Here is a 26148-nt window from a genome sequence, read left to right as displayed (position 1 = left end):
CGATACGATATTGTGATTATAGCAGAGGGGGAAAAAAGAACTAAGCAGTTTCATAAAACAGGCAAAGCGTAAACAAAAAGAAATAAGGGCGCAGGTCGAAGCGCTGCTGTCAGCATCAGGAATACAGCACTTCAACCAGATATCAAACAGTAAAAATAAAATATACAATATATTCACCAAAGTGACAAAATGCAATCACACACACTACAGAATATGTTGTGCGAACAACGTCAGTGACGATTGCAACACTTCTTTGTTAGTGAGATTATTCCAGTCGGCAATAGTTCGTGCAAGGAGCGAATACATAAAGCAGTTTTTACGGACACACAAAGGAGTTAAAGTTAGCTGATGTCGTTGTTGTCGGGTCGCGCACCCAGACGAAAAAAAGAATAGGTGGGTTCAGTTCTGTAGTGTGCATTGCAATTAATTGGTACACGAGTTTGAGTCGTGCGGAACGATTTCGCTCATTCTTGTCGGACGTGCCACACGAAGGCCCGTAGGAGCTCTGCTGATGCCTCGCATATTAGGGCGAGCCGGTATCCCGAGGCAGTGGGTATGTGCGGGCGGGTGTACTGTCGAGAGGCCGTGTCGTATTGCCTCTCGTTCATGCTGGAAAAAGCTAGAGGGGGGACTGTTACATCCTCCCCCGCTTATTTCACAGGATAATACTACACTCTCGTCAAGCTTCCCGAGGTCTCCCCCATCCCCTCCTCTTTTCTTTAAACATGTTTCAAAATATGGGGTTTTACGTGCCAAAATCACTTTCTGATTATGAGGCACGCCGTAAGGGAGGACTTCGAAAATTTCGACCGCCTGGGGATCTTTAACGTGCACCTAAATCTAAGTACACGGGTGTTTTCGCATTTCGCCCCCATCGAAATGCGGCCGTCCTCTTTTCCTAAACGACGCAGTTATCAAGCTCCTCTAACTTCTACTTCCTCTCATTTGTCCCCGTACGCCATTCCGAATAACTCATTACTCACCATCCCGAAAAGAAAAAAAAAAACACCCGTATTCCTTGTATTGGAGGCACGTTAATGTTCCCCTTTTTAGTCAAAATTAACGCGGAGTCCCCCACTACGGCGCGCCTCGTAATAATAACGTGGTTTTGACATGCAAAACCCGAGAATTCGTACAACTCGCACGCCCTCTGCAGAGCCCCACGAGCGATGCGACTTATTAGTCACATTAGTCAAGACCAAGTTTCCGCACTGTTACAGTGATCGAGTGTGCCTCACAGGTGGGCGAGCACCAAGCAAGCGCCCTTATCAAGCCGCGATCTCGGTCGCTTCCTGCTCGCCCGACGTAGCAAAGACGCGTTTCCGAGCTCCGCCCCTGCGGCTTTACCTCCGGAGCAGCTCCAAAGTGCGACGCCACCAATTCCAATTACAATGTTCCAATTAACAGTAAACTTTATTGTACATACATAATGCGTGCACTGTTACCTCTTACGTCCAGTCTATAGCCACACGCCCAGTGACGCACTCGTCACAGAAATTCACGGCTGTGACAAACGCATAGCTGCCATGTGTCGCAAGCTACACGCCGATGAATACTGAAGGTCGTGGCGTTATATTGCCTAGATTTGCCAAAATCTTGCAAGTTCTGGCTTCTGCAAAATGCTTTGAAAATGCCGACGTAACCTACAGGTCACCAGCGAATGCCTTGGTGCTCCTATTAGCAATTCTTTTTTAATGGGGTTTAACGTGCCAAAACCAGTTTCTGATTATGAGGCACGCCGTAGTGGAGGACTCCGGAAATTTCGCCCACCTGGGGATCTTTAACGTGCACCTGGATCTAAATACACGGGTGTTTTTTCGCATTTCGCCCCCATCGAAATGCGGCCGCCGTGGCCGGGATTCGGTCCCGCGACCTCGTGCTCAGCAGCCCAACACCATAGCCACTGAGCAACCACGGCGGGTACTATTAGCAGTTGTTCACTTACCTTTGGCGAACTTGATCATGGTCGCGCAGAAGCAGACGGCCTCGTTGAAAGATAAACGGGCGATATCAAAGCACGAAGAAATAAAACGAGCCACTTTGTTTTCCTTTACACTTGCAACGTTTATTCAACAGAAAACAACTTCTCCAAGAAGGCAGCAATAGCAGCAGCGTAAGATGAAATATTATACAGGAAACGAGTACAGCGAAGCACGCAGCCTAGAACTGACCCGACACAATACAGTCGAAGGTCTCGAAACACTGCAGCGAGACACGCGAATAAAATATGCAGACAGCAATGAAGTGGGACACTGATTCTTCACAAAACAGAGGGGGAAGCGATTTCGGTAAAGCACAGCGAGAGCTGCCCCAAAAGAGCAGACGATATTTGAAACTTGAATACATAATGCTATAGCCACCGGAGTAATGGAATGAAACCGGAGAAAGCTTTTTCGTGATGCGTTAACACCGCAGACGCTTGCTTGTGCACTTCAACAAATACACTTCTGGTTTCCAGCGTGACGTCCGTTACATGTGCCTAAAGTGACACGTGCTTGTAATTTAATGCAGCTAATGCGCAGTTACACGCTTGACGTCTAAACTTTTACGCCTATTCAAGCGTCTTACATAGTTCCAGCAAGTATGGGAGCTCCTTAAGGTGCATATCGTGCATTGCATTCTATTTACAAGTTTAGAAACTGCGCATCAAATGCATCTACGTCACATGCCAAGAATGAGGCACGGATGTCGCAGTGTCATTTAGGCGTCACGCGCAGTGCTGAAGATCGAAACCCGCCAAAACTTCACTTCACGCTAGCGCAGAAACTGGCAATTTTAGGTCGAGCTACCGAGAGCCAACTACGCCGTACCACGTTAAGCGTGACAACTTCAGCCGTGACCTTACCGTTTATCGCCCGATTCTTAACGCATATTACCTCTGATAACAAACATCACTGAGCACCTCCTAGCTTAGACCCGTCGGTAAGGTCGCATCTTATATTACCATTTCTTCCAGCTACCCTTTTATCATGTATTATCCAAACGGGTCCTGTCACTTTCATATAGAAAATTCAGTTCGCTCGTTCCTGAACACAATGTCACGCTTATCGCATACGCGACACGGTGGCACTGTTCAAATCAATTCTCCAATATACGTTCCTTTTGTCCGTGCCTTGTGTTGCGCTGTAACAAACCTTACAATGTCTCCCATGCTGTCCGCAACTAGCTGGGGTTGCCACGAACGCTGTACGCTCTTAGTTGGAAAATCGCGAACGACAAAACATCCGCGAGCACCTCTGCGTCACGTGTTGCAGACACCACAGAAAAAAAAAGAGACCAGCTGCAACCTGTTATTGTAGCAGTGTGTCAGTCACACTGGTTTCGTGTATTTACACAGTCGTAGTGTACGAACAAATATACTCGTGGTAACAAGACTAATATCCAAAAGTGGACACCATTACCTTATCTTACATTGCATTTCACTTAAAACCGGAAGCCGAAAACGAACGATGGGTAAGGACTGCGCCAGTATGTTCTACCGCGTAGTGCTAAACGCCGGTGGCTGGATAAATCGGCAATGAATGGCGAAACAGGTAATGTCAGGCTGCTAATGGGAATAAAGAGTAGATTACAGCATACTGATAAAGTGCAGCAAGCTGGCTGGAGTGTACGACACAGCGCGAGATATTACGCCTAACGTGTGACCTAAATGACGACTAAAGAACAAGCAGGACCACGAGTTAACGAAGCAAGCCCTCACACCGGGGCACCTGGGCGGCGCGTTCGACTACAAGAGATGGCGTTAAAACGCTACTCTACGCAGGTGGGTGAATCTGATTAAGTCGAAATTATGAAAGGAGCAATTTACAGGCCGCCTTCCGGAGCACGCCGGATGCTGGATATCGAGAGAAGTGTATACGCGAAAAAGCCAAGTTGTTCACACAGTTCTACTATTTACACACCAAAAACCGACAGAACAAGAAAAAAAAAAGGAAACAAGAAGAGGGGCCAGCGTCTCAAAGAAGTTACGCCTATATGGTTGGAAAACTGTTAGCGCTAAAGGGGCTTCAACACGGATGATAAAGCACGGACATTTCACTTGTATTCTAGACAAATCTAGCTACTAGAAACGGCAAGCTAGCTCTTATTTACACACAAGGGTAAACCGTCATTGCTTCTTTTAACTCTTTACAGCCGCTGTGTGCCCACTCGTGACCTATAGGCGCTTCCGAAACCGCGCACTGACGCTTGTGCGCCTTCTCAACGCGTACTTGACCTTTCGGCGTACGAGTCGAGAGACAGCATAACGTCTCAGCCCTAGCAAGCTGAACGTGCATTATCACAATCACGCATAGTCACTACGGAAAAGAAAAATTTCCAGTCTATACCAAAGTTCCTTCTTTCTGAACTGCAAAGGAACGAGCGATGAATGAGAAGGGACTATCCCCTCGGAAAGAAAAGAAACGCACAGAGCGTTGGCATGACGTATGGGAAATTATGAAAATTTGGTTGAAAAAAAAATTAATGACAGCTATTAATGCTTCGCTACGCTGAAAAACCGTGAAAATGCCATGCCGTACGTAATAGGGGGTATAGCAGCGATTCACAGTTTCCTGCGAAAAAACGCAATGCAGATTCTATATACGTTGTGCGTATGTGCGTACACCTGGTGTTAGAACAGTGGAAAGAATATGGAGAAAAAGAAAGACCAGTCCTCAGACAGCGGATACTTCTAAAGCCGATTATCAGTGCACCGGTGATGAAATGTGAATATAAAGCGTCAGCGCAAGTTGACGACGAGGCTAGAGAATCTATCGGCTTTTTCACTTGCTGACAAATATGAATTGAGAGAATACTAATTTCCGATTACGAATCGTAACCCTTACGCCAATTCGGTTTGCCGTATAAGCGTATCCTTAGAAACACGCCGATCAAAACTCATTTGACGCTGCCGTAATAGCTTAGAGTTTGTTCAGATGAGACTTTCATTTTGTAAAATATAAACTAAGCCGGACAGATCTCGCGTCACGTTTCAGTTACAAACACCTATTTTGGTTGAGTTGACGTAGGTAAATATATTAGCGACGAATGAACGAATGAATGAATGCAAGCAGATAAAACGAAGTGTTCTCACTCGACAAAGCTTCCGAGGCTAAAACTGGCAAACGCTTCGAAGACACGAGTATTATTAGATGACGCCGTGCATGTTGTGAGCAAAGCGAAGCATGGTATCCTCGTAAGCGTCACAGGCGTCAATCACCTATAACAACATCAATGCCTTTACGCACCTAAAGCAAGAGTAGCGAGGTACCGTCCGAGACACCGTTCAAGACTATCTACCTTTAAATACAATCATAACAGAAACAGACGTCTCGTACGAACGCGCACAACACATTACACGAGAATAACGTCACGAGTGCAAGAAGAAAAACCTGACACACCAACGACGGTTTACGGTAGTCCTAACGCTTATATCACCTCTCGCCACCTCTGATACGTCCTTTCATTGCAATTGAAGGATCCTGGTTGATACTTCAGAAACCAGAAGCGAGGTTACGCTCGAAGCGCGTCCCTTGTCGGCTTCAACTCCTCATACCGCTTAAACTGCAGCAGCTTCACGCTTAGCAGTGGTACAGACAAAGCTACACAATCGTCCGCAACGCGGCGGCAGAGCCGACATGCCGAGAACCTCAGCCCTCACTCTCATTTATAGGTAAAACCCCCACGAAACCGCCTCACCCATAACGCACAAAGATAAAGGAAAATCACGCTTGAGGATGTATATACGGAACTTGTCGGGTTCGAAGCGAAACGCACTGGCGGGCGAGGGGTATCACGCTTAAACGTCACTCATGGGAGATGCGCGAAAGGTTGTGTGTCGCACAGGAAATGGTTGCGTTCGCAAAACCACCTACAGCACGACACCAGGGCGTTTCAAGTCGCCGCAAGGTCTTCGAAGGGTTTCGTCGAGCTTGTGCGATAACGGCCTCAACGGCGCCTCTTTCATCGTTCGAAATCTTACGCGTTATGCAGTTCAGTCTATGCGTGAACTAACGCACGTCGTTGATCTTATCACAGGCCTTTGCGGATAAACCACTCACCCACCGAGAACGCATGGGTAATTCGTCGCTGGAGCAATGGAAAACTGACCAGCCTCCCTAGGGCAGGACAAACAGCACGCTTACTGCGAGTTGTTTTCTCCTTGGGATGATACAGTTAAACAAGTTGTTAAAAGGAAAGGGAATGGGGGGGGGGGAAACTGGACGGGGTGGGGGTGCTTGGACAAACGCCAAGCGTTGGGTTGATGGGTGTTTCCGTTTGGAATGTTTTCAGTTCGTTTACGAGTACGACATGCTCGTGAGAGGGGATACTTGAGTGACGCTTGTGACGAAATCAGAGCGGCCGAGGGCGAATTGCGTTCCCAGATGCACTTCGCTTATCGCCTGCGAACTGGCGACAAAGTTGCGGTGCATCCAAATTTTGAAGATTACAGCAATGGCGGCCGCCGTCCACGGCATACGGCGGCGATAGCGACGACGTCTTCACAGAGTATACTAGGCGACGCGGGCAGACGACAATATGTCTGCAGCTGTTCAATCGTCGCGGTAGCTATTGAGCATGAATTGCAATTTTCTGCATCTGAAACAGCTAAAAATCCAACTCCTTCAGTCCACGGTAGCTTTAGCGTCACTAATAGCAGTCTGGCCTAATATTTCGCAAAGTATCCACGCAAAAAAAAAAAAGTTCGCAATGTTAAGCGTCAGCAGGTTCAACTATGTCATTTCTGTGATATGTTCGTAACCATGCAACTGCGTTCGTTGTCAAGCGTCACCAAGCTCACTCTGCACGATCAGGTCGCGAACAGCGTGTGGAATGCTGTTCGTGTTTGCCGAAGTCAGCGCCAGATGGCGCCACGCGACACGTCGCTGCAGGCGGCGCCGCTCGAAAGCTCGTCGCACTTAAGTGACCTTCGGAGCACATCGGCACGTGACTGCGATTGGGAAATCGAGGCGCGTTAAGCAAAACCTTTCCGATCTTAGCACAGCCAGGTGCACAAAGGTATAGCTTGCCAGGCCATCCGTCGAAAAGAAAAGAACGAATTCCGCGTTTGTATTTGGAAACACCTGCTTTAGACAATGCCCGTGAACTTTTCGCGCAACCTCTTTCGACAATAGCCTTCGCTCGTATTTTCTTCTTGCGGCGTCATCTTTGTTTTAATTCGTTCGAGGTTTTGCATATTACCCACGTTGTCCTTCAGACGCTCGTCAATGTATAGGCTCCCGTTTTCCAAAGGTAGTTTCGTACAGTCCTGCACCAGTCTTGTGGCAGTAAAAAAAGCTCACCAGTATACGCGAGAAGCCATACCATGGCGAGGGTCTGGACAGCAATTACATTTTCCAGCGCTTTCAAATGACAGACTGCTCCAATACTGCGACGTTTTACTTTCATGAGAAACAAAGATAAATCTAAACAAGAATGAGTTGGGCACATTACTATCATAACATGCAAGAGTGTATGCCGATCTAGTGAAGATGTTCAGCCATACATTTAAAAAGAAACAATAAAGGTTCTGGCAGCTACCCTTTTGAGGAAGTAAGAGCTTGTGCCAGACTTCTCATTTTTGAGAACGTTCGCATCCCATGACGGAGCGCCTCAGTAGAACGAACGTAGCCTACCTTTGAGCACACGAAACTCGAAAACGGTAGTGGGGCCGCAGAAGTTACTTCCGGAAAACTGTCGGCACGCTCTAAGAACGAAGGGAGTGCTGGAGCTTTTCCATTGAACCTGTCGCACCCTGGCAAGCTTAATCACGTACACAATCGGGACTCAAGCCTCTTCGCCCAGGCACACAGCCACGGACTACACGACATCCGCTTTTTCGCGATTTCGATTCCCTAAGACAAGAAGTCAGGTGACCGGTGTCTCCAAGGTCGCGATAAGCCTCCCAGCGGCGTCGCGATGATTTGATGCTAATACGCGCTACTTATGCAATTGCTTCGTGCAACGGATTTGGCTTGGATGCGCCGAGGAACTTTGAGAGACAGCGCCACGCAGGCAGCGCAGAATGGATCGCCACTTGCTGCCGATTGGCATAGAAAGAAACGCTACTGCGGTAACCGAAGTGTCCCCAAAAGTTGTTTTTGACAGGGAGGAACCCGTAATACGAAGAAAAATAGTTAGCATACGGGTTAAGTGCACTTACACGAAACTTATTGAAGCACACCATAGTGGCATACCTCCAACTAGGCAACACAGGTGTATCAGCGAAGTGAACAGTATGCAGGGGGGGAAGTAAGCGCGCGTTATGTATAGTCAACGAAGTATTGCAGTGTTTCACAGTTCTCTCCCGATACAGTCGAGAATAGGGTGGTTCACAACCATGAACCGGCATGCACATAGTTTAGCTTTCGTTGTGGTCATTCTACGATCTCGTTCAAAGGCGGGCCCTTTAAACGCCGGCCGTAACAGTTCTGATCTACAAGAACCTAAGAAAAAAAATTAACATTTGCATGGTTCGAAACTTGAGCAGAAGTTGTGTTGGTGGGGTCTCACTGGAACTTGGGTTCTACTTAAAATAAATTTAAAAGAGAAGCGCCATTGAGTTGGACACCTTCGAAAGGAATGTGCTCGTGATGTTTACAGATGAAATTTTCGTTTGAAAACAAATGGAGAAAATACACAAGTATGGAAGTGCCCTGCATTTAGCCATTAGGAATGTATTAAGTGCGCGTCGGTTGCGTCGCGCTAAAGAACTCGTAAAGTAACAGGGCCGCTGCTACATTCACACTGCTTTCAACACGAACAACTATTACACAGCGTTTCACGGGTGTCAAAACAAGAACAACACTGCACACAGGTGAAATAACGTTTTTTAGACGTATTATCAACTTTTGACGGTGACTGGGATCCGTTACAATGTGACGTTTGTGAATCCACAACCTTTATTACGTTAAGATTATCAAATATGAAATTTAATATGCCTGACAATATTTGTTCAACACTGCACATCAAATCAATAAGCGGAGAGAGCCTTGCTCTATTTGAAAATGTGAACAGGGGAACACAAACTATTGAGGCGAACACCAATACAGCAGACAACACGAAGCAGACGACGATTTAACGTTAACACGAGGAACAGATGACGACGATGACGACGACGCAGTCGCAGGCAGCGCCATCTTGGTACCGCACTTCTGGGCTCTCCACCTCCTCCTGACCACCATCGTCGGAAATACCACCGCCATGTGCCGCTCAGTCCTTGAGCAGCTTGGTGGCGCGCTGATTGGCCGCCGAGATGCGCGACTCGTTGGACTGCGCCTGCGCAAACGGAGGGGAATTGGCCCAAATCCGGTGGCAATGCTGTCGTCTGCTTGCGGCCGCGCCAGCCAGTGCCGTCTGCTCCGGGCTCCTTCCTCCTCCTCCACCACTCTCGCAGCTCTGCAGCTGCGCTCCTGCTTCATTTTAGCAGCTTTGTGGCTCGTTTGTTGGCCTCCTCGATGCGGAGCTTGTTGGACTCCGTCTGTAGGTGTGCGGTGGATGTCAATGGTTGGGGGGGAAGAAAGATGATACCAGACCATGAATGAAGCTATGGATGAAGCGTGCACGCACTGTGGGGTCGCCGTCGTTCAGTGATGACACTGAGAACAGGCGCAGCTTGCGATGCGACAACGCCACAGGGCTACTGTCAGCGACGTCATCACTCAGTGACCACTCTCTCGAAAAATTTCCCAGCAATCGCTTAACTAACTTGTAGAGCGCAGAAACCTCGCACGCGATTAAGGTACACGAATGTTACATTTGTTCCTGTTTGGTTCCTGCTAGGCGTAAAAATAACCAGTACTTCCAGGCTTCCGCAAATTATTTACGAGCATGCAAACGCTGCGGGTTTTATATTTCGACAGGACAGCCTAAGAAACTGCAGGCTTCTCGCACAAAGCTCCGCCTGAAGGAACTTACTAAAGTTGGGTCTCCCTTACACATGGTTTCACTGACGTATAGTAGCGGTCAATAAGACCTGCAACACGGCAACCGTGGGCGGAGGGGGTTTATGTCTGCGTGGGGGCGCCGACGTAAGCATTGGTTCAGCAATTACGAACAATACGAACCGTGCTATCCAAGTGCTCGTATGTCGACGCCACCGTGCGATCTGTGGTCCGCTCCGACCACCGATACCCTGTTGTAGCTTACATTGAACGCACTTGTACACGCTCCCGTTCATCAAAGGCCGCGCGTTCCGAACGAACCTCAGTGAAGCCTGCGAATTTGCTGCTGCTGCTGCTCTATTCTAGCGCCACGTAGCGCACACAAGTCGAATGACGGATGTTGCCTCCGAGATTTCCGTGAACGCCTCGGCGTGTTTTATCGCTTGCTTTTTCTTTTTTTTTACGTGATTAGCCGCACGACACACAAGAGGTGTTAAACAAGACGACTCGAGTAAGCGCAAACCCGACGCGCAAACGCTAGGCACCACAACGAACATTTTGCGAGATTACGCATCTTGGAGGCCAGCCCGATACATTAGGCGCTTCATTCCAACCATTGCAGAAGCATAGGTACCGATTGTTACGGCAAGTAGAATAAGCCAGTCGTTTTGACAAGCAACACTGGCCTGACCGCACGGTCGGCGCCTTTTAATGACAGTTAATGACACCTCTTAATGACAGGTTAATGACAGTTTTTAATGACGGCTCCTCATGTATAGGCGCTCATAAGATCACTGGCGAAGATAAAACAGTGAAATTACTTAAATATGGTTTACGATTCCGGCGGCGTCTTACCGAAGTGGCGCTGAAGAAGTTGCCACAGCAGGAAAATGGCGCGCAAGACCGTGAAAGTCAAGATGCAAGAAAATGGGGAGTCCGCAAGCAGCAATGTAACATGGCGGAAAATGGCAGGTCACAACATGAGATAAAATTTTTGAGGGGGAAAGCGCAGTAAGCACGACTTGCAGGGGGGAAATGACGGATGACAGTTCAAACGTACCCCACAAGGCGACGAGATCTGAAAGTAGGGTTCTATGGCGTTGGCAGGTGGACAAGCAATATAAAGAATGCCACCGATATCAAAATGCTATTCTGCTCAGCTAGAGGGCAGGAGGTTTAGGTGGAGCGAAAGCCATGGACAAATGCCATGACAAATGCATAATGAATATCATGAAGCAAATTATTATTGAGAGTAACCATGGTAACTAGGACTGCGCAGGCAGACAAAGTTTCAAAGGTATGCATAGCGCTTTTGCTTATGCAGAACGCTTATGCAGGACATTCCCAAGTGAAGAAAAGCACTAAAGGACACAAGAAGGACACCAAGTGCGTTTAAATTCTTTTTATCGGAGCATCAAAAAAAAAACGAAACCACAAAGGCGTGGCAATAAACAGATTGTTCAGGTAATTGCAGCCTTGAAAAACAAAAACCGGTGAGGATATGCCGTTCACATGTTGCAGACAAACGTCTCTTTAATAAAAAAAGAAAATCGTCAGTACAGCCATGCAATCAACGAAAAATACATTAATGAACATAAAACCCCAGCCGAACGTGTATCACCGATTGCTGCCACCCGGCGCAAATACACCTGCCGGGTGCCACAGGTGCAAAGATTACTGAATTAGTCAAAACAGGCTAAAATGCAAAAAACAAAAAGAGTTGGAATAGGCTAGGCAATGTTCAGCCTTTATCGTAGTTCCAATAGCCTCAATAAGCGATACATTTCATAATTTTTTCGGCTCGCCAACCCTAAAATTGAAGGAATAATTTCTGCACCAATGCTAAAGAAATTTTAAAAAGAAAACTGCAGGAACGATCCTGCAAGCGTGCAACAAAGCAACCCAAGCAAGCTCTAACAGAACCATAAAATTTCTCAACAAAACACGCCTGTGCCAACGCTCGAAAACAGCGCAACAAACAAACGTCGTAAAAATAACGGTACACGCGAGCGAAGCCTCTCTTTGTAGACGGAATGAATTGGGGCGCGGGCAGTCGCCACACCTTCAAACTGCATTCTTTCTCTCACGCACACGCACTCTCGCAACGCTGTACAATAACAAAGCTCCCAGTTGAGATCAGTACAGCACACACACGCACACACAAAAATCGAACCGGCGTCGCACGCGGTGCAGGGACTGTTTCCTTAAGCGCTTACCATACGCGGCAGACCCCCGGCCCACGAGTTGTCAGCGCTCTCTACATACACACGCATAGCTCTCCAAACAGCAACCATCTCGAACAACATCGCGTGAGCCCGAGAATTGACGACGCAATCATCTAAATGGGGGCGGCGGTTCCGCGCAAGCCCGTAACACGCCACAGATGTTGCAGCGTATACTATACTATACCACGCGCCGAAAACGCCACAGTGGCCGCCAACAAAGCCGCCTTCAATATACGTCACGCGAGTGAAGAATCGCTCCGCGTGCGTGTCATGCGGCGACCGCGTGTGTCGTGCTGCATGCGCGCCTAAAAAAAAAAAGGCTAAATGCCTCCTGTGGGCCCCCGAACTGTCTCGCCTCCCTTTCCTGGTTGAACGCTCAGCTAGGACTTGCTTGGCTTACGCTGTCAACGTTCACCTCAACAGGGGCACATTCTGAACTGCTCCACGACTGTCGTAGGGTGTATGCTGCGGGGAAAAAAAGAGACGCGACACAGTAACCTGTCCTCGTCTCTCAAATGCGCCGTGCGCCTTGACGACATTCTGCGAAGCCTCGGAATGCGGTTGACCGGGGCGTCTCAGCTTCAGCGAACGAACCGCTGAGCTCGCAGCAAGCTCGTATTCGGCGCGCACTAACGGTTGCTAGCGTTGACGCTTAGAGAGCGACGTTAGTGCTATAAGCGTCTGCATCACACAGTCGCGCGCCTTACGTGCCACGATGTTCGGTATACGCGGCCGATTAGCTATGGTGTCGCCAAACTTCCACTAGCTGTCCTCTCGTCAACGCCCACTTTAGCAACGCTCACGTCACAGACACGTGGCGAATTGACCCGCTGGTCAAAAGCCAGCTAGTGAACGACCATCTACACTTTTAGCGAATTTAAGCATATTACATCGGTAATGCCTATCGGGTCCTGTGGCGAACGCTGGCTACATCAAACACTACGATGCACGACCAATCATCTTGCAAAATCGAGTCAGCCCCTACGCTTTAAACACTGGTGGGCCGGGTCACGCCGCACGAAAGTCCTTTCAATAGCCATACTATGCTCGCACGAGTCCGCTACACGCTGGGTTCACAACAACACTGTCGCGACAAAAAACGCGCCTTTCGGAACAAGGTATAGGAATGCATCGCTAGTGACTACATAGTCGCGCCTAAACTACACACGGGGTCATTACACTCGGTGAATTTGCCGGGCCCACCACCTTACGCGACGACACCGGGCCAGTGCACGGCTGGCTAAGAGGTTCGCCGGTGGACGCATGACGCGGCAATATTTATTTGCTGCGGTGGAGGAGTACAAATGGCGATAATATGTAGAGCTGTCAGTAGGAAAGCGGCAATATTGTCCTGACCACGAAAGCGAAAGAAAAAAAAAAGAAAGGATGAAAGAAAGAAAGAAAGAGAAAAAGAGAAAAACATTTGCTGGCTTGCGAACTGGGAGTAGTGCAGTATAATATACGGTGTGGTATGCAATCGACACAGCCAAGCACAACATATAGAGTGAAATGCGAAGAGAACACGGTTGGGAGACCTGATCGGACTGATTCACGACCATCTAGAAATGTCCGGCGTGAACTATGCTGTGCGAAAGGTTGCCGGCAAGAAACGCGCTTAAGATTTGGTGCTCGTAAGAACCGAATGTAAGGGCATGCGGTAGGGCTTTCTACCCTGTTATATTTTTCATCTTCGTTTGTTCACAGAGCATTCGTTTTAATTTGATGTTTTGCGAGCTCTTAGTCCGTTACGTCTGACAAACTGGAATTAAGTTCTTTTTTTCTTTTTTTTTCACATACACGCTGCACAGACTTCCGCATGGATGCTCCAGTACTTCTCAAGCGATTCAGCACGTTACTCCTCCCGATAAAGCCGCGTGTCAAGGCAGCTAGGCATCACAACCATGCTCAGTTCGCGTCTCGTTGAGCCCATACGGCACATGGCACACTTCACTAAAAAAAAAAAAAAAGGAAATACTCAGTAGTGCACTGCAAAGGAAAAAACAAGTAGTGCAGTCAATTATATGCCCTGTTACGAAACGGGGATATGAGCTCTTTTTAACTGCTGAACGGATGATATAAGCCATAAAGCGCAATCGAAACATGCACATGACACAAAAGCCAAAGAGTAGCCACTGCGACATTAATGCTACACATCAACGTAGCGCACAGTATACATGACAAATGAGAGTGTTCCTGCATTCTTCCATGGAAACTTTTTTTTTCTTGATATATTCTTATCTGCTATCACGCATGGTTGCCCAAGCCACGGTAGGGAATAGCGTCCCTATCAACGAACCTTTCTAGCCCGTGGCTTTCTAGTGTTCCTTTCTAGTGTTCTTACAGTTCGCGAAAAAGAGATGCATGTGTGACACCCTATACTGATGATCTGATAAGTTGTGAACGAGTGAAAATCTTAAAACGTGCCCAAGGTGGACCAGAAACAAACGCCATAGCCATAACACCACGCTTCAACAGGCCTACCACTTAAGACAATGCATGCAACTTGCCTCCGGTCAACGGCAACATCGTCAGAGAGCCTCCTACCTGCCGTAAGGCGAAGCAGGAACGGCGATCTGATTCAGGTGACACCTGCGTGACCCTAACGCCTGAAAACTGAATATAAAAACGGCAGGAACCCGGGGACGACCGAACGGTTCACTTCTTTGTGCCGCCTAACAGGCTAATATAATAAGCTAAACCTCGTAAGCTAATCTAATAAGCTAGTCTAGGCAGTGTGTTCACGAGCCAAACTGCCCATGTTCCGGAGTAGGCGTAAGGACACGGACCACCAGCGCACCTGAATTTTCGAAAACTAAACTTGCTACTCTAAGAAATGAAGACTTCGATGGAAGGATGCCTGCAATGAATTTTTTTTTAATGAAATTTGGCACATAGAGGAAAAAGAAAAAAATGAGCCAAACAATCAGTTAAGGTGGCTGTTCTGTAGGAGGCGGAGTGCGATGCCAGAAAAATTGCAGCATAGGCGCGGACATTTCGTTGACGACAATACCTTCAAAAATGCACTCCTCACAATGATTAAGTACCGAAACATGAAAAACAAAAGCCTGGAATTACGGCAAGCTGTGAAAGGAGCATTCGGTTAGCCCTCTGAAGAATTTAAATAACGCCAGTGCAAACCTGACGCTAAAAAAGATTAAAATTTCGCACAGCAAAGTGTAAGGACGAAAATATTCTTTAAAGCCACCAAACCCTACGGGAATCGAACTAAAGCTGCTAAGGAATAAAACATAATATCGAAAGTAAAAAGGTAACTGAATGACTAAAATAAAATAAGCCTAACCGAAAGACCAATGAAGGCCGAAGCCGCGGCCAAACAGATGTGGATACACCGCTGTTGTAGGAGGAGAGCAGGTGTAGTTTCCGAGCCTAAGTTTAGAAAGGACACACGCGAAATAAATGTAAAATGAAAAATTACTGCTTCCTCCAGCATTTCCAAGCCCTAAACCAATGAAAATCCTAAACAAGCACCGCGGTGACTGCGCCAAGTTGTAAGAAGAAATTACTCGGATTTACGCCGACTTGTTTCTGCCTACACATTCTCCCATGCGAGTTGGCTGCAGGCGAAATGGCGACCCTTGGCATTATAAAGGCAAGGCTCCAACTTCAGAAGAGGCTTCGCGTACGTGAAGTCACGTCGAGTTTAGAGCCAAGCCAATCCAGAAGGAGAACGTAGATGCCTCTTTCAAGGAACCAGAAGAAGATGAGGCAGAAGAAAAAAATAACTAATAGAGCAAATGATGAAAAAAAAAATAAGGCATGGAAAAGGAATAGAGGCGCCAAAGTCCTAACGTCTGGAAAAGATCAGTGCAGAATTTAGGGCCAATTTTCTTGAGTGCTGGGTAGACATACGGGAAGACCACGGGGAAGAAAAGAGCAGCCAGGACTCCTACAGGCAGAAGAAGCCCGACCTTGACATTCACTTCCATATATTTTTTTTAAGCACCTAAGGCAAACAATAATAAAGTGAGAGAATGCACGTGGAAGGCGAGGAGAAATATGGCTTTAATCTACTCGGCCCGAACGAGAGTTATTAATCATGAGCTTATAAAGAGGTCACCCTAGAAAACGAAAAATAAAGGAGGAAAAAAAGCACGACGCTATACAAAGTGCCATGACAATCTCGTCGCATGCTCATATATAAAATCTACATGTACGAAGTATAAAACGTCCCGAAAAGTAAACCAGTATACCAGAAAGAATGACCATTCTGCCGCCGCTTTTTGTCTCTCCCTCTCCTTTCGTTCAAACTAAAACGCAACGAGCGGGATATCGGAGTGAAATGAACATTAAGTTCGAGGCGATGAATGAAAAAACCTTCGAAAGCCTGGTTTTGACGGGCCCTTGAAAAGGATGAAGAGGTGCCTGCTCCCTGGGAGCAATCAATCGTGCACTCCGAAGATGACAAAGTTTTTTTTTTTAAAGAGGTGCCCACACGCCAAAGGAGAGGGAAGGACATAGATACATACATATATTTTAAAAAGGGACTATGGTATTAAAAAAATATTTAGCAGGATAACTCTAACAGCCTTTTTCAAGAAACTGAACCCTTGAAAAACTCGCAAGGAGGCCGTATCGCTGAAAACGTGGACATTCGAAAAGCAGGTCAGCGTAAAAAAACCAAGCTGAAATTTTTAAAAAAAAGGAAACGAGGAAACGGACCACATGGTTCCAAGAGTTTGATGAAAATGGCGAAACGGAGCGCTACATGTTTGTCCATTTCGGTGGGATAACTGCGAGCGGACTGTAAAAAAAAGTGCAAGTGCCGTAATACGCCACAAATAATTACCGTGTTGGTCAAACCAAGGAAGAAAGAAAAAAAATGATAAAAGTCATTAAAAGAAAGGCGCGAACGTCGAAACAAACGACATGCTATAAAAAAATTATCAGTAACACTTGCTTCGCAACATACAGGCTTCCGTGAACCGCAGTAGTTTCACGGGCGCTTAACATAATCACACACACAAAAAAGCGCTAGTAAGAAAAAAGAAAGTGTAGGACACAAGTTTCATTCAATCACAGCACCTAACCAAGAAAAAAAAAAGGAAGACCACAAACAACAAACTTCGCGCTCTGCGGTTAGTTGGAAAAAGAAAAAAAGAGCCCCAACATACTCATTCATTATTTGCCTTCGACAGGAAGACAATGACCGCAAGTTCCGCCACTCTTGCGACACCCACTTTATGCGTGCCTATAAGATAAATCTCGTTTCTGCACAACCACGCGAAAAAACTCAGCCTGCTGGAGCACGACAGCTACATTAGGCGAGTTGTCGAATACTGACACAGGGTGTCAATATTCGACGAATCGAATAACGAGCCCCCTGTCGTGTTCGGCAGGGTAACACTAGTGGGGGGTGGCGCCCAAACTTGTGAACGGTGCCAGCGCATACGTTCGCGCACGTTTTCATGTAGATGCCTTGGAAACCTGATGGGCAGTACGTTCTGCATTATCATTATTTATTTTTTTGCAGTTATTGTAATTTTGCAGGTATACTGCAGGCATACTTTCTACCTTAACAATGCGCTTTCCGTTGCCCGCAGTGGATATTCGTTTATAATGGAGGAACACTTAGAATCGACATGCTGCAGATTTCAAAAAATTGGTTATCGGTGCGAAATAAAGATTTAAAAAATAAACGTACGGAAACCTTTTTTAAGACGATCTGACAGTGGCTGAAGCTGGAAAGCGCTTACACCTCGGCGTACCTCTGGAGAGACAGGACTTCGCTGGCGCACTGTACTTCCCTTATCACATAAAGTCGGTGCCTCAAAGAAACAATAATAATAATCCTCGAGAGAAGAGAGAAAAAAAATATTTAAAAATTGGGGTGCAACTGCTTGTAGCAAGCAAGTGTAAACACAAGTGCATGTGAGTGCGTGTGTGTGTGTGTCACGGTTGTGTCTCTGTGCAAGTAAGGACAGACTGTAAAAGAAGAAAAAGAAAACACCGTCTGTACAATCCAGAGCGAACATTACAAATTAAAAAAAAAAAAGACACGCAATCGTACGACCGGTCCGAAGACGTCCCCTGTCGGTACTTTTTTTTTCTTTTTTCACTTTCCGTATATTCCCAAAGTCCACAGGAAGGCCAGGTGGGAGGGAAGAACGACACACGACGACTTCCCGGCGGTCGATCGTCGCAGCCCTGTTGGTTCTTGGTGAGTCGGTTGTGTACGTGTTGTTTGTGTGTGTGAAGATAAAAATCCGTCAGTGCAACATGGTGTAGTTGTGTGTAGGTGCAAAACGAACAAAAAAAAACAAGAGTAAAGCAAAATCGGTGGCGGAACGCAAGCTCAACTCTTGATGAGTTTGGCAGCCCTCTCCTGAGCGCCTTTGACGCGAACCACGTTGGACGCTCCCTGTTCGTGGAAAAAAGAAAAAGTGGAAGGAAAAAAAGGAGGGGGAGGGGAACGTGGGAGAGAACGAAAAAAAGCAAAACAAGTATAAGCAAATAAACAGGGAAAGGGCGAACGAGAAACAACAAAACAAACGACGTCGATCAAATTCTAAAAGCACACACACACGCGCCATACTTATTTCTCGCGAAAGATGCCTCTGGGGACGGTTTGTGTGCGAGGCGAGAAAGCGGGATAAAAGAAAAAAAAAAAGACGCGATAAGACGCACTGAGACATCGGCTCGTTCCATTTGCCCTCATGGCTCGATCTTGAAGCTTTATGGCATCGCAGATGTGCGATGCTGCGTTTTTCGCCTAGAAAACCTGGCAGAGGTCGTACGGGGCCCAGACGACCACGTGACATCGCACGGTCGTGAGCTCGTAGCCTTGTCGCTAGGTCACAATCGTTTGAAGCAAGCCGGTTTAGATTATGAAACTAAGGATTAGCTCTTAACCTGCTTTGAGAAGTGTAATGGCAACGGTGGACACCAACACCAATGCCGCCTGCTCGCAGTACAGAAAACCGAGGGCAAAAAAAAAAACAGCAACAAAATTATCGCAGGCAAACAAATTACACCCCGGCTAACACGCTAGAGTAAACAAGCGTCGGTGCGAGGAAATTGTAAATTAATGCCACGCGTCAACTTTACTATTCAGGGTTATGATGCACCTGAAAGTAGAGAGCTCCCTATCATCGGTGACAGGTGACTAACGAGCCCAGTCAAATCGCACCGCAGCCAAAACACCGAGACCACTCCAGAGGCGTGCGAACCTTCCGCACCGCGGCTAAAACACCGAGACCACCCTAAAGGTGTGCGAACCTTCCGACCCCAGAGGCATCTAGCATGGAGACGCTGACTACAAACGCGTTGGGCTTCAGCAGGTTCTACTAGAGCACTGGTGCAATACACAGGCACACGGCAGAACCCTAGAAAGGAAAGGCTAACACCAGAGCAATGTACTAGGCATTTCAATATCGGGCACGGCAACCCACAACAAGAAACTGAGCCTCTAGCCCTGAAACTATACATGCGGTAGAGCTATATACCAGACCACAGCGTCGACCTTGCTGCCCCTATACGGTGATACATGGAAAGTTACATGTTACTACAGTTATGTTGTTATAGTTACAAGTAATTCGAAATCCATCACAAGATTCCTAACACTACAGGGCTCTAGTGAGTGCGAGAACCGACACTGCTAAAGCTAAACGCAGGCCAAGTAATTGTGTTGACATGGTGCGTCACTATCACTACTGCGCGTGTACCTAGTGCCACTACTCACTTCATGCTAAGCTTTCGACACCGTAATTGGAAGGTGCCGGCAACGCTAGCAGGACGTACGTGTATATTTTCAGTTCTCTGCAAAAGGCTGGGAAAGCACTACTCAGCTTTTACAATGACAAAAACAAAGAGTCGGCTAGGAAAGACGAAAATAAAGAAGTACTCGCTAATATGACAAACAATTAAATTGAGGCGAAATAATCGAAGCAAATTAACACAAGCTACAAGAAAAAAATACAAGACAGACAACCACATTTTAACTGAACAGATAAATGCGCAAACAAGAGCGGCAGGAACAGATGAACCGGGAGAAAAAAAATTGACCTAGAAAATGGTAACGCCGTGAAACCGAAGATTCCTCGGCATGCCGGCATGAATATATTTTTGTTTTCTGAAGTTCGCTTCACCTCCACAACCGACACCTTTCATAAATGTAAAGCCGGCTTTCCTGCGGGACAGTTTGTCCAGCTAGCGGGGCGGCGCAGTCGTTAATGCAAGCAGCACGTGACAAGCGCCATTTGCGTGTCTAATCGCGTGGGACAAAATGTATAGACGTGGCTCTCGTGATCATACTACTCGCGAGAGTAAAAAACCCCCTCCCCTCCCCCTCCCTCTTCACCGCATGCGCGGCTATAACCATTCGGCTACATTTGAACGCCAACCGGGTGAAACATGCAGTACAGGGAACGCTCGGGAATTAGGGAAACGCGTTGACGGAGTGGATCGCTCCCCACTGTACGACCGACCTAGGCCAGCAAGGTTGTCGAGTGCGCTTCTCGATGCCAGGGTTACATTACAGCTCGCGTTCCAAAATAAACTGAGAAGCGCGAGTTACTCGTGCTAGTAACGGTACAGCTATATTAGAGACTTTTAGCGTGTCCGCTATTCCGGCAAACCGGGCCGGTTTGGTCGGATTACCGGATGGTCGGCGGCGCAAACGTGAGCGGCAAGATTGGTGGCGCCAGCTGGTGGTGCAAAGCTCAACCACCCAGACAGAGCCAATTACTATATTCTTCTTAGCTGGGTTGCAAGTTTTCGACAGCGGCGTAATTGTGAACACAATCACACAGCTGCCGAAAATTTGCACCAGCAGCGAAGCAGAATAAAGTAAGTTACTGCAATTTTAGTTCTGTGTTTGATTGAGCACTACAACACTAGGCGGCTGCACCGCTCTGGCCGCTCACGTTTACGCCCCCCACCATACTGCGATCCGCCCAAACCACCCCGGTTTGTCGGAATAGCGGACACGCTAAAAGTCTCTTGTTTTTACCGTGAGAGCCGCGTAATGTTCAATCGCGTAAAATCGCTATCCGCTCGTGTAAAACATTGTTTCCTCCTCCCTATTAGACTGGAAATGTTTTCAGGCTTAAGAACAACCGAGGCGTTACAGCGATCCTTAATGTCGATGTAAATCGGCTGAGACGGGCTAGCCGTCGTTATCCCCACTCGAGGTACAGTTAACAAGGCGAGGCTTGTCCGCGAAGGGAAGGAACGTTTGATCGCCGTACATTTTTCAGAGTGTAGGTCGTAAACGCTCGAAAATGCGAAAGCAGTTTGGAGACAGATTGTAAAGCGCGTTTAATAGAGCCAATATGGATAGACTTAACAAACAGCGGAATAAAAGGAAAATAATTGCCGAAGAGTGGTCGGGAACTCAAATCCTACGTTAATGAAGTTTGACGTTATCGGCGAAATTTTTTTTTTGTCCCCTATTGTTAGCGACAATATCTACACGCACATGTTTGCCTGGATCACATTTCTCCTAACTTCATTAGCAGCTCCTTTTCTTGCCAATCTCGGCGCACTATCGCCGGTTTCGAATTCAAGCTATCCCCAAAATTTGTACCAGTATTTCTCTTTATTTTTTAAAAATAATTTCGCTGCGTTATCTATTCCTCGTTTAGCCACGGCGACGTTAAGACCGCACGGCGTCAGCACGGCGAGGTGAGCAGGATTTCTCGAACGAATAAAAACAATCTTAGCGCTGTTGTGCGTGACAGGTACGCGGTGTCAAGTCGCTCGTGCGAGTGTGCGTCGTAACGCAGCTGGCGGTGTCCAAGCGTACCGTGCGTGTGTGCGCGCGTCGACACGCTGTCACAAGTTGCGCTGGTGTCGCGATGCCGCCTGACGCACATTGGCACCGCTGCAGTAGATGTAGGCCACGCAGGTTAGCCCTTAAAGCGCACTCGATTCAAGAGCCAAGCGCAAAACGCGGTGAGCCCAATACAAATACAGGAAACAACAAAAACAACAAAAACGAGCACGTTTCTGTTACCATTCGCTCGTCCTGCGCTCTTCAATCCGGGGCGCTTCGAGAAGTCACGTAAACCGCTATTTATTTGCTGCTTTGTGGCTACGACAAAGGCGTTGTCTCTACAAACTCAACGCGGCAACTTATTTCCTCGGGCCGGTGAGTTCATCCGTAACTCAAATGATTTTTTTTTTTTACTCAACGGAAACAAGAACAGAACGCAAACAAGCAACCACTAGCGATAACAATTACTCCAATTCCAAGACCTGCAAGAGTACCAATGGAAGGCGTTGCTTTGTCTTCTACTTTAGGCCCAGTTTGATTCTGCGCGTCGCTTGAGCTGCGCACATAACGCATCGTCTAGACTCGCACCCATTTAAATTCAGGGCCATCCGCTAGCTACTGACTGTACCATAAAGAAAAGAACAAAAATGCATCGCAACATCAAATTTTACGCGGAACGTTACGTTGCGTACCCCTAAGAGGGACTATAAACGACAAGTTTAGGAGAGAAAAAAATCAACACAACGTTTTCAGCTACGTGGCACGCTGCCAAACAAAGTTAACGTCTTCAGCTCTATGGCACATGGCCAAATTATGGGAGAGCCTGGTTCCGCGGAGATATCATAGGCGTTTTACTGCGGCGTCTTAGCTCAGTCTGCCTTAATACAATGTCGTGACAGCTAAACCACACGCACCGGATAAAATAATTTCGCAACGAAAACCGAAGAACTGAGCAGCAAGCACCAACGATAGCCACGTTACACACTTAAGACAGTTCCTCAGAGCTTAGTTATTTATTATCTTTTTTTTCAAGGATTGAAGAAAAGCAGTGACGAAAATAGCGGTAGATAAAGATGAAAGGACAATAAAAATAAATGTCAAACGCTGACATTACGGCTTACAAAAACTTAGCACTTATAGCATCCTAAACCACGGATACGCCAAATGCCACTGACACAGAAGAACGCTAGAAACTGGATTTACGTTCGGAAAACGTTAGCGACAAATGTGCCGTGCCACCAGCACAAATTCAAACGAAAAAAAGAATAGTGTCGTCAGAACGCCTCTTACGTGTAATTAAATGGCAGAGAAACGTGAAATGGCTCAGTAGCCAGTTTATGGCCATTCTGCAGTCAAAAATGATCGTTTACAAATCCACGTAAAAGCAAAACAAGACAAAAAAAATGTGGTAGGCGCCAGTGAAAATAGACATGCAAGAAGGCACTCCAATCGCTTTCGACTATTTCACGTTTGAATTGATCCGTGCGTACCAAGCATCTGGGCGATTACTGAATCTTTAATAATTACAAGTCCGAATTCCAAACTTATGGTGACAGCACTAAAGTTTTTCGAAGTTAGCAGACTACATGGCAACAATGTAACCATTGCAATCACGATTAAACATAAGTCCTGTACAGAAGGTCAAATGAAAAAAAAAACAAATAATAAAGAAGGAGGCCAACAAATTAGCACCAGACAATAACGTACAGAGGCAGCGTGAAATATACCACCCCAAATTGCATCTGTGACACTGACTGTCATCAAATATCCCGCCACGCAGAAAAATGACAGAGAGGTTGCTTGGAGAAAACAGCCTCGTATATAGCTCTAAGCCCGCTTAAAAAAAAAGCGCAGGCAAAGTACGAGGTCAAGTACACAAAGTGACAACAGATCTCCAGTTAAGGGAGGGTAAACAAGGAAGACTGCGTCATCTATCAGCCCAGAAGCTATAGCAGTTCGCTTAACGGCGGCGTCGTTCCATTTGCAAGCCGGTGAGAAAATAGTGCGCCGGTCTCGTAAACACGGCATGGTGGGTTCCGCACTGTCCCCTTCCGGAAAAAAGAAAGAAAGAAAGAAAGAAAGAAAGAAAGAAAGAAAGAAAGAAAGAAAGAAAGAAAGAAAGAAAGAGAAAGAGCGCGAGCCAAATTTCGATAAACAAACAGTAGAATTCCCCCGGCTCTTCCGTGGTCTCTGTTTTTGTATAACGCCTGCCAGCCTACATCGACAATGGTGTTTACCGCTTCCAGTTTCCTAGATTACGGTGATGTGTTCGTCCGCACACATACAAAGAAAAATGACAAGAATTAACCAAATATCGACTCTGAAGTTTGCGCCATTTGTAAACACACACACACACACACACACACACACACACACACACACACACACACAAAAAAAAAAAAAAAAAAAAAAAGAAAACGCAATACGACCAGCAGTATCGATGTCGACTGTGACTAGAAAAAGGCCGGCGAACGCCGAGTTAAACACATTGCCTTGTCGTAAAGGTTTCAATGTTTCTCAATTCCAAACGCGAATACCGCTACAAGCAAACTTGCGGAAGACCCGAGGCCTATCGCACAGCTGCTGTCCGAGCGCGGTATTATTTCTCCCAAGACGGCGCCAGCCCGCAAGTGTTTACAGAAAACAGCTGGGGGATAAAAAAGAAAAGAAAAAGTAACGCATACGCGGCAAAACTGCACGTACGCATAGAGACGAAAGCAAACGAGAACTTGCTCAACAACGTCTACAAGACGTCTAGGCAAAGCTTCAAGTGTGGACGCCCTCTCAAAAGCAGAACAGAAGGCGTCCGAGAAAGAGAGGGAGGGAGAAGCCGCATGCGCAGAAAGCGATGACGTCATGCCATGAATGACTTGCGTCCGGACGCACGATGTGAAAAAAAAGAGAGAGAGAGAGAGAAAAATGTATTCTGGATAGGAACATACGTCACCGTGGGTAGTCCGCACAGCTTCTGGTGGTGGGGAAGACGTTTCGGAGAAGACTTGACAGTTTAGACGGCATGCAGAAAGAAAGGTCGTGCAGACGGCAAAAGAGAGAGAGAGAGAGAGAGAGAGAGACAGAGGAACGTGCACACACTTACAGATGACGCAAGACATCGGTGCGGGAGGTCACGAGACAGTTGATGACGTCACGTCCGGTGCCGTGCGTTCGTTGCGGCCGGACGCGAAGGACTAAAGTGGCTCAAAATTCAGTTTCCTGTCTGCCGATTCTAGAGAGCATGCCACAGGATTACAGAATAACGCGCAAAAACGAAGTGTCGACAAATGCAATGGCATTGTGACAGATGACACTTGGCTGAAGGAACTATGTGGAAGATGATAGGTTAACGGGGTACGGTAGGGAAAATGGGACATCTTGGTTTCAGCTTTATGCTTCAACAACTGTCCCATATTTTGTTGCGAAATCTGTCGTGCTGAATAAGAACGACTTTGGCCATCAATGGGTGCAATTTTTTTCACTGCAGTCTTTATTTTTGTATTTGAGAACCAAATTTTAGGCTGGGTTGTAAAATTAAACGTAATTTTTCCTCAAAAACAAAAGAAAATAGTATGACCGTGAAATCTTGCACATTAATTCCAAATGATTGTGGCTTTAATGCGAACCTTTAAAAAATTGGGTTCCTAGACTCATCTCACAGGAGAAACGAATATATCGCCGTCACTTGTCACGTATCGTGAGAGAGACTCTCCATTTTTTTCTTTTTTTCAGAATTATAACTCAGCTTTTCAAAGTTTTGAGTTCACACAATTTGCAAGAAATTTCAGTATAATCTGAGAACATTTCGGCGTACTCAGTCGGATAGTTTTCCGGAAAAGGCACATCAAGGATCGGAAAATTTCGAAAAATTGATTTTCAGAAAGAAAATGTAATTTTATCTTTCGTTTTAAACACCAGGAGGCGCGGTTTGTTTCGGACAATTTTTAAATGGCTTCGAGCGCTCCTGCGCGTTCGCCAATGGAAGGTTTTGCTGCGTATAGTGTGTGTATTTTTCAGTAATGAAATAAAAAAAAGTAGCTTTTCTTTTGTCGATTCGCCCTACCATACCCCCTTAAAACGTTGACCTCGGTGTTAAACCTGAGCGAAACTTATCGTCTGCGCAGATTTTCTCGCATTCAGGGCATAAGTATACGGTGCAGTAACCAAACCTCAATTGTTTCCGGTGACTTTGCGGAGACCACGTAGCGTGTTCGTAGCACCTCGACGTCAGCGACGATGAGTTCATACGCAACCGTTCCAGACTTTGGCAAAGCCTGCGCGCTCTTTTTGCATCAATTCAACCCACCATCGTGTTTCTCTTTCACAGAGTCAG

The 26148-nt window shown here is 46.7% G+C and overlaps 1 protein-coding gene across 6 annotated transcripts in view; it reads right to left on the bottom strand.

The window, feature by feature from the left end:
• Window positions 1-2051: 2051 nt before the first annotated feature.
• The window catches only part of Snap25 (Synaptosomal-associated protein 25kDa), a 413499-nt gene continuing 389402 nt past the window's right edge, over window positions 2052-26148 (bottom strand). For 4 of the 6 annotated variants that reach the window (XM_065435700.1, XM_065435697.1, XM_065435702.1 and 1 more), the window contains one exon: window positions 11251-18467. In XM_065435700.1, the coding sequence (XP_065291772.1) occupies window positions 18402-18467 (66 nt within the window). In that variant the 3' untranslated portion in view covers window positions 11251-18401. Of the gene's footprint in view, window positions 9259-11250; window positions 18468-26148 lie in introns of those variants that run through there. The other 2 variants (XM_065435699.1, XM_065435703.1) reach the window with 1 other exon arrangement.

The sequence above is a fragment of the Dermacentor albipictus genome, chromosome 7 (assembly GCF_038994185.2).
Source record: "Dermacentor albipictus isolate Rhodes 1998 colony chromosome 7, USDA_Dalb.pri_finalv2, whole genome shotgun sequence".
NCBI lineage: Eukaryota > Metazoa > Arthropoda > Arachnida > Ixodida > Ixodidae > Dermacentor > Dermacentor albipictus.
Note: the sequence above shows the minus strand (reverse complement) of the source record. Positions and strands in the feature narration are given on the sequence as shown.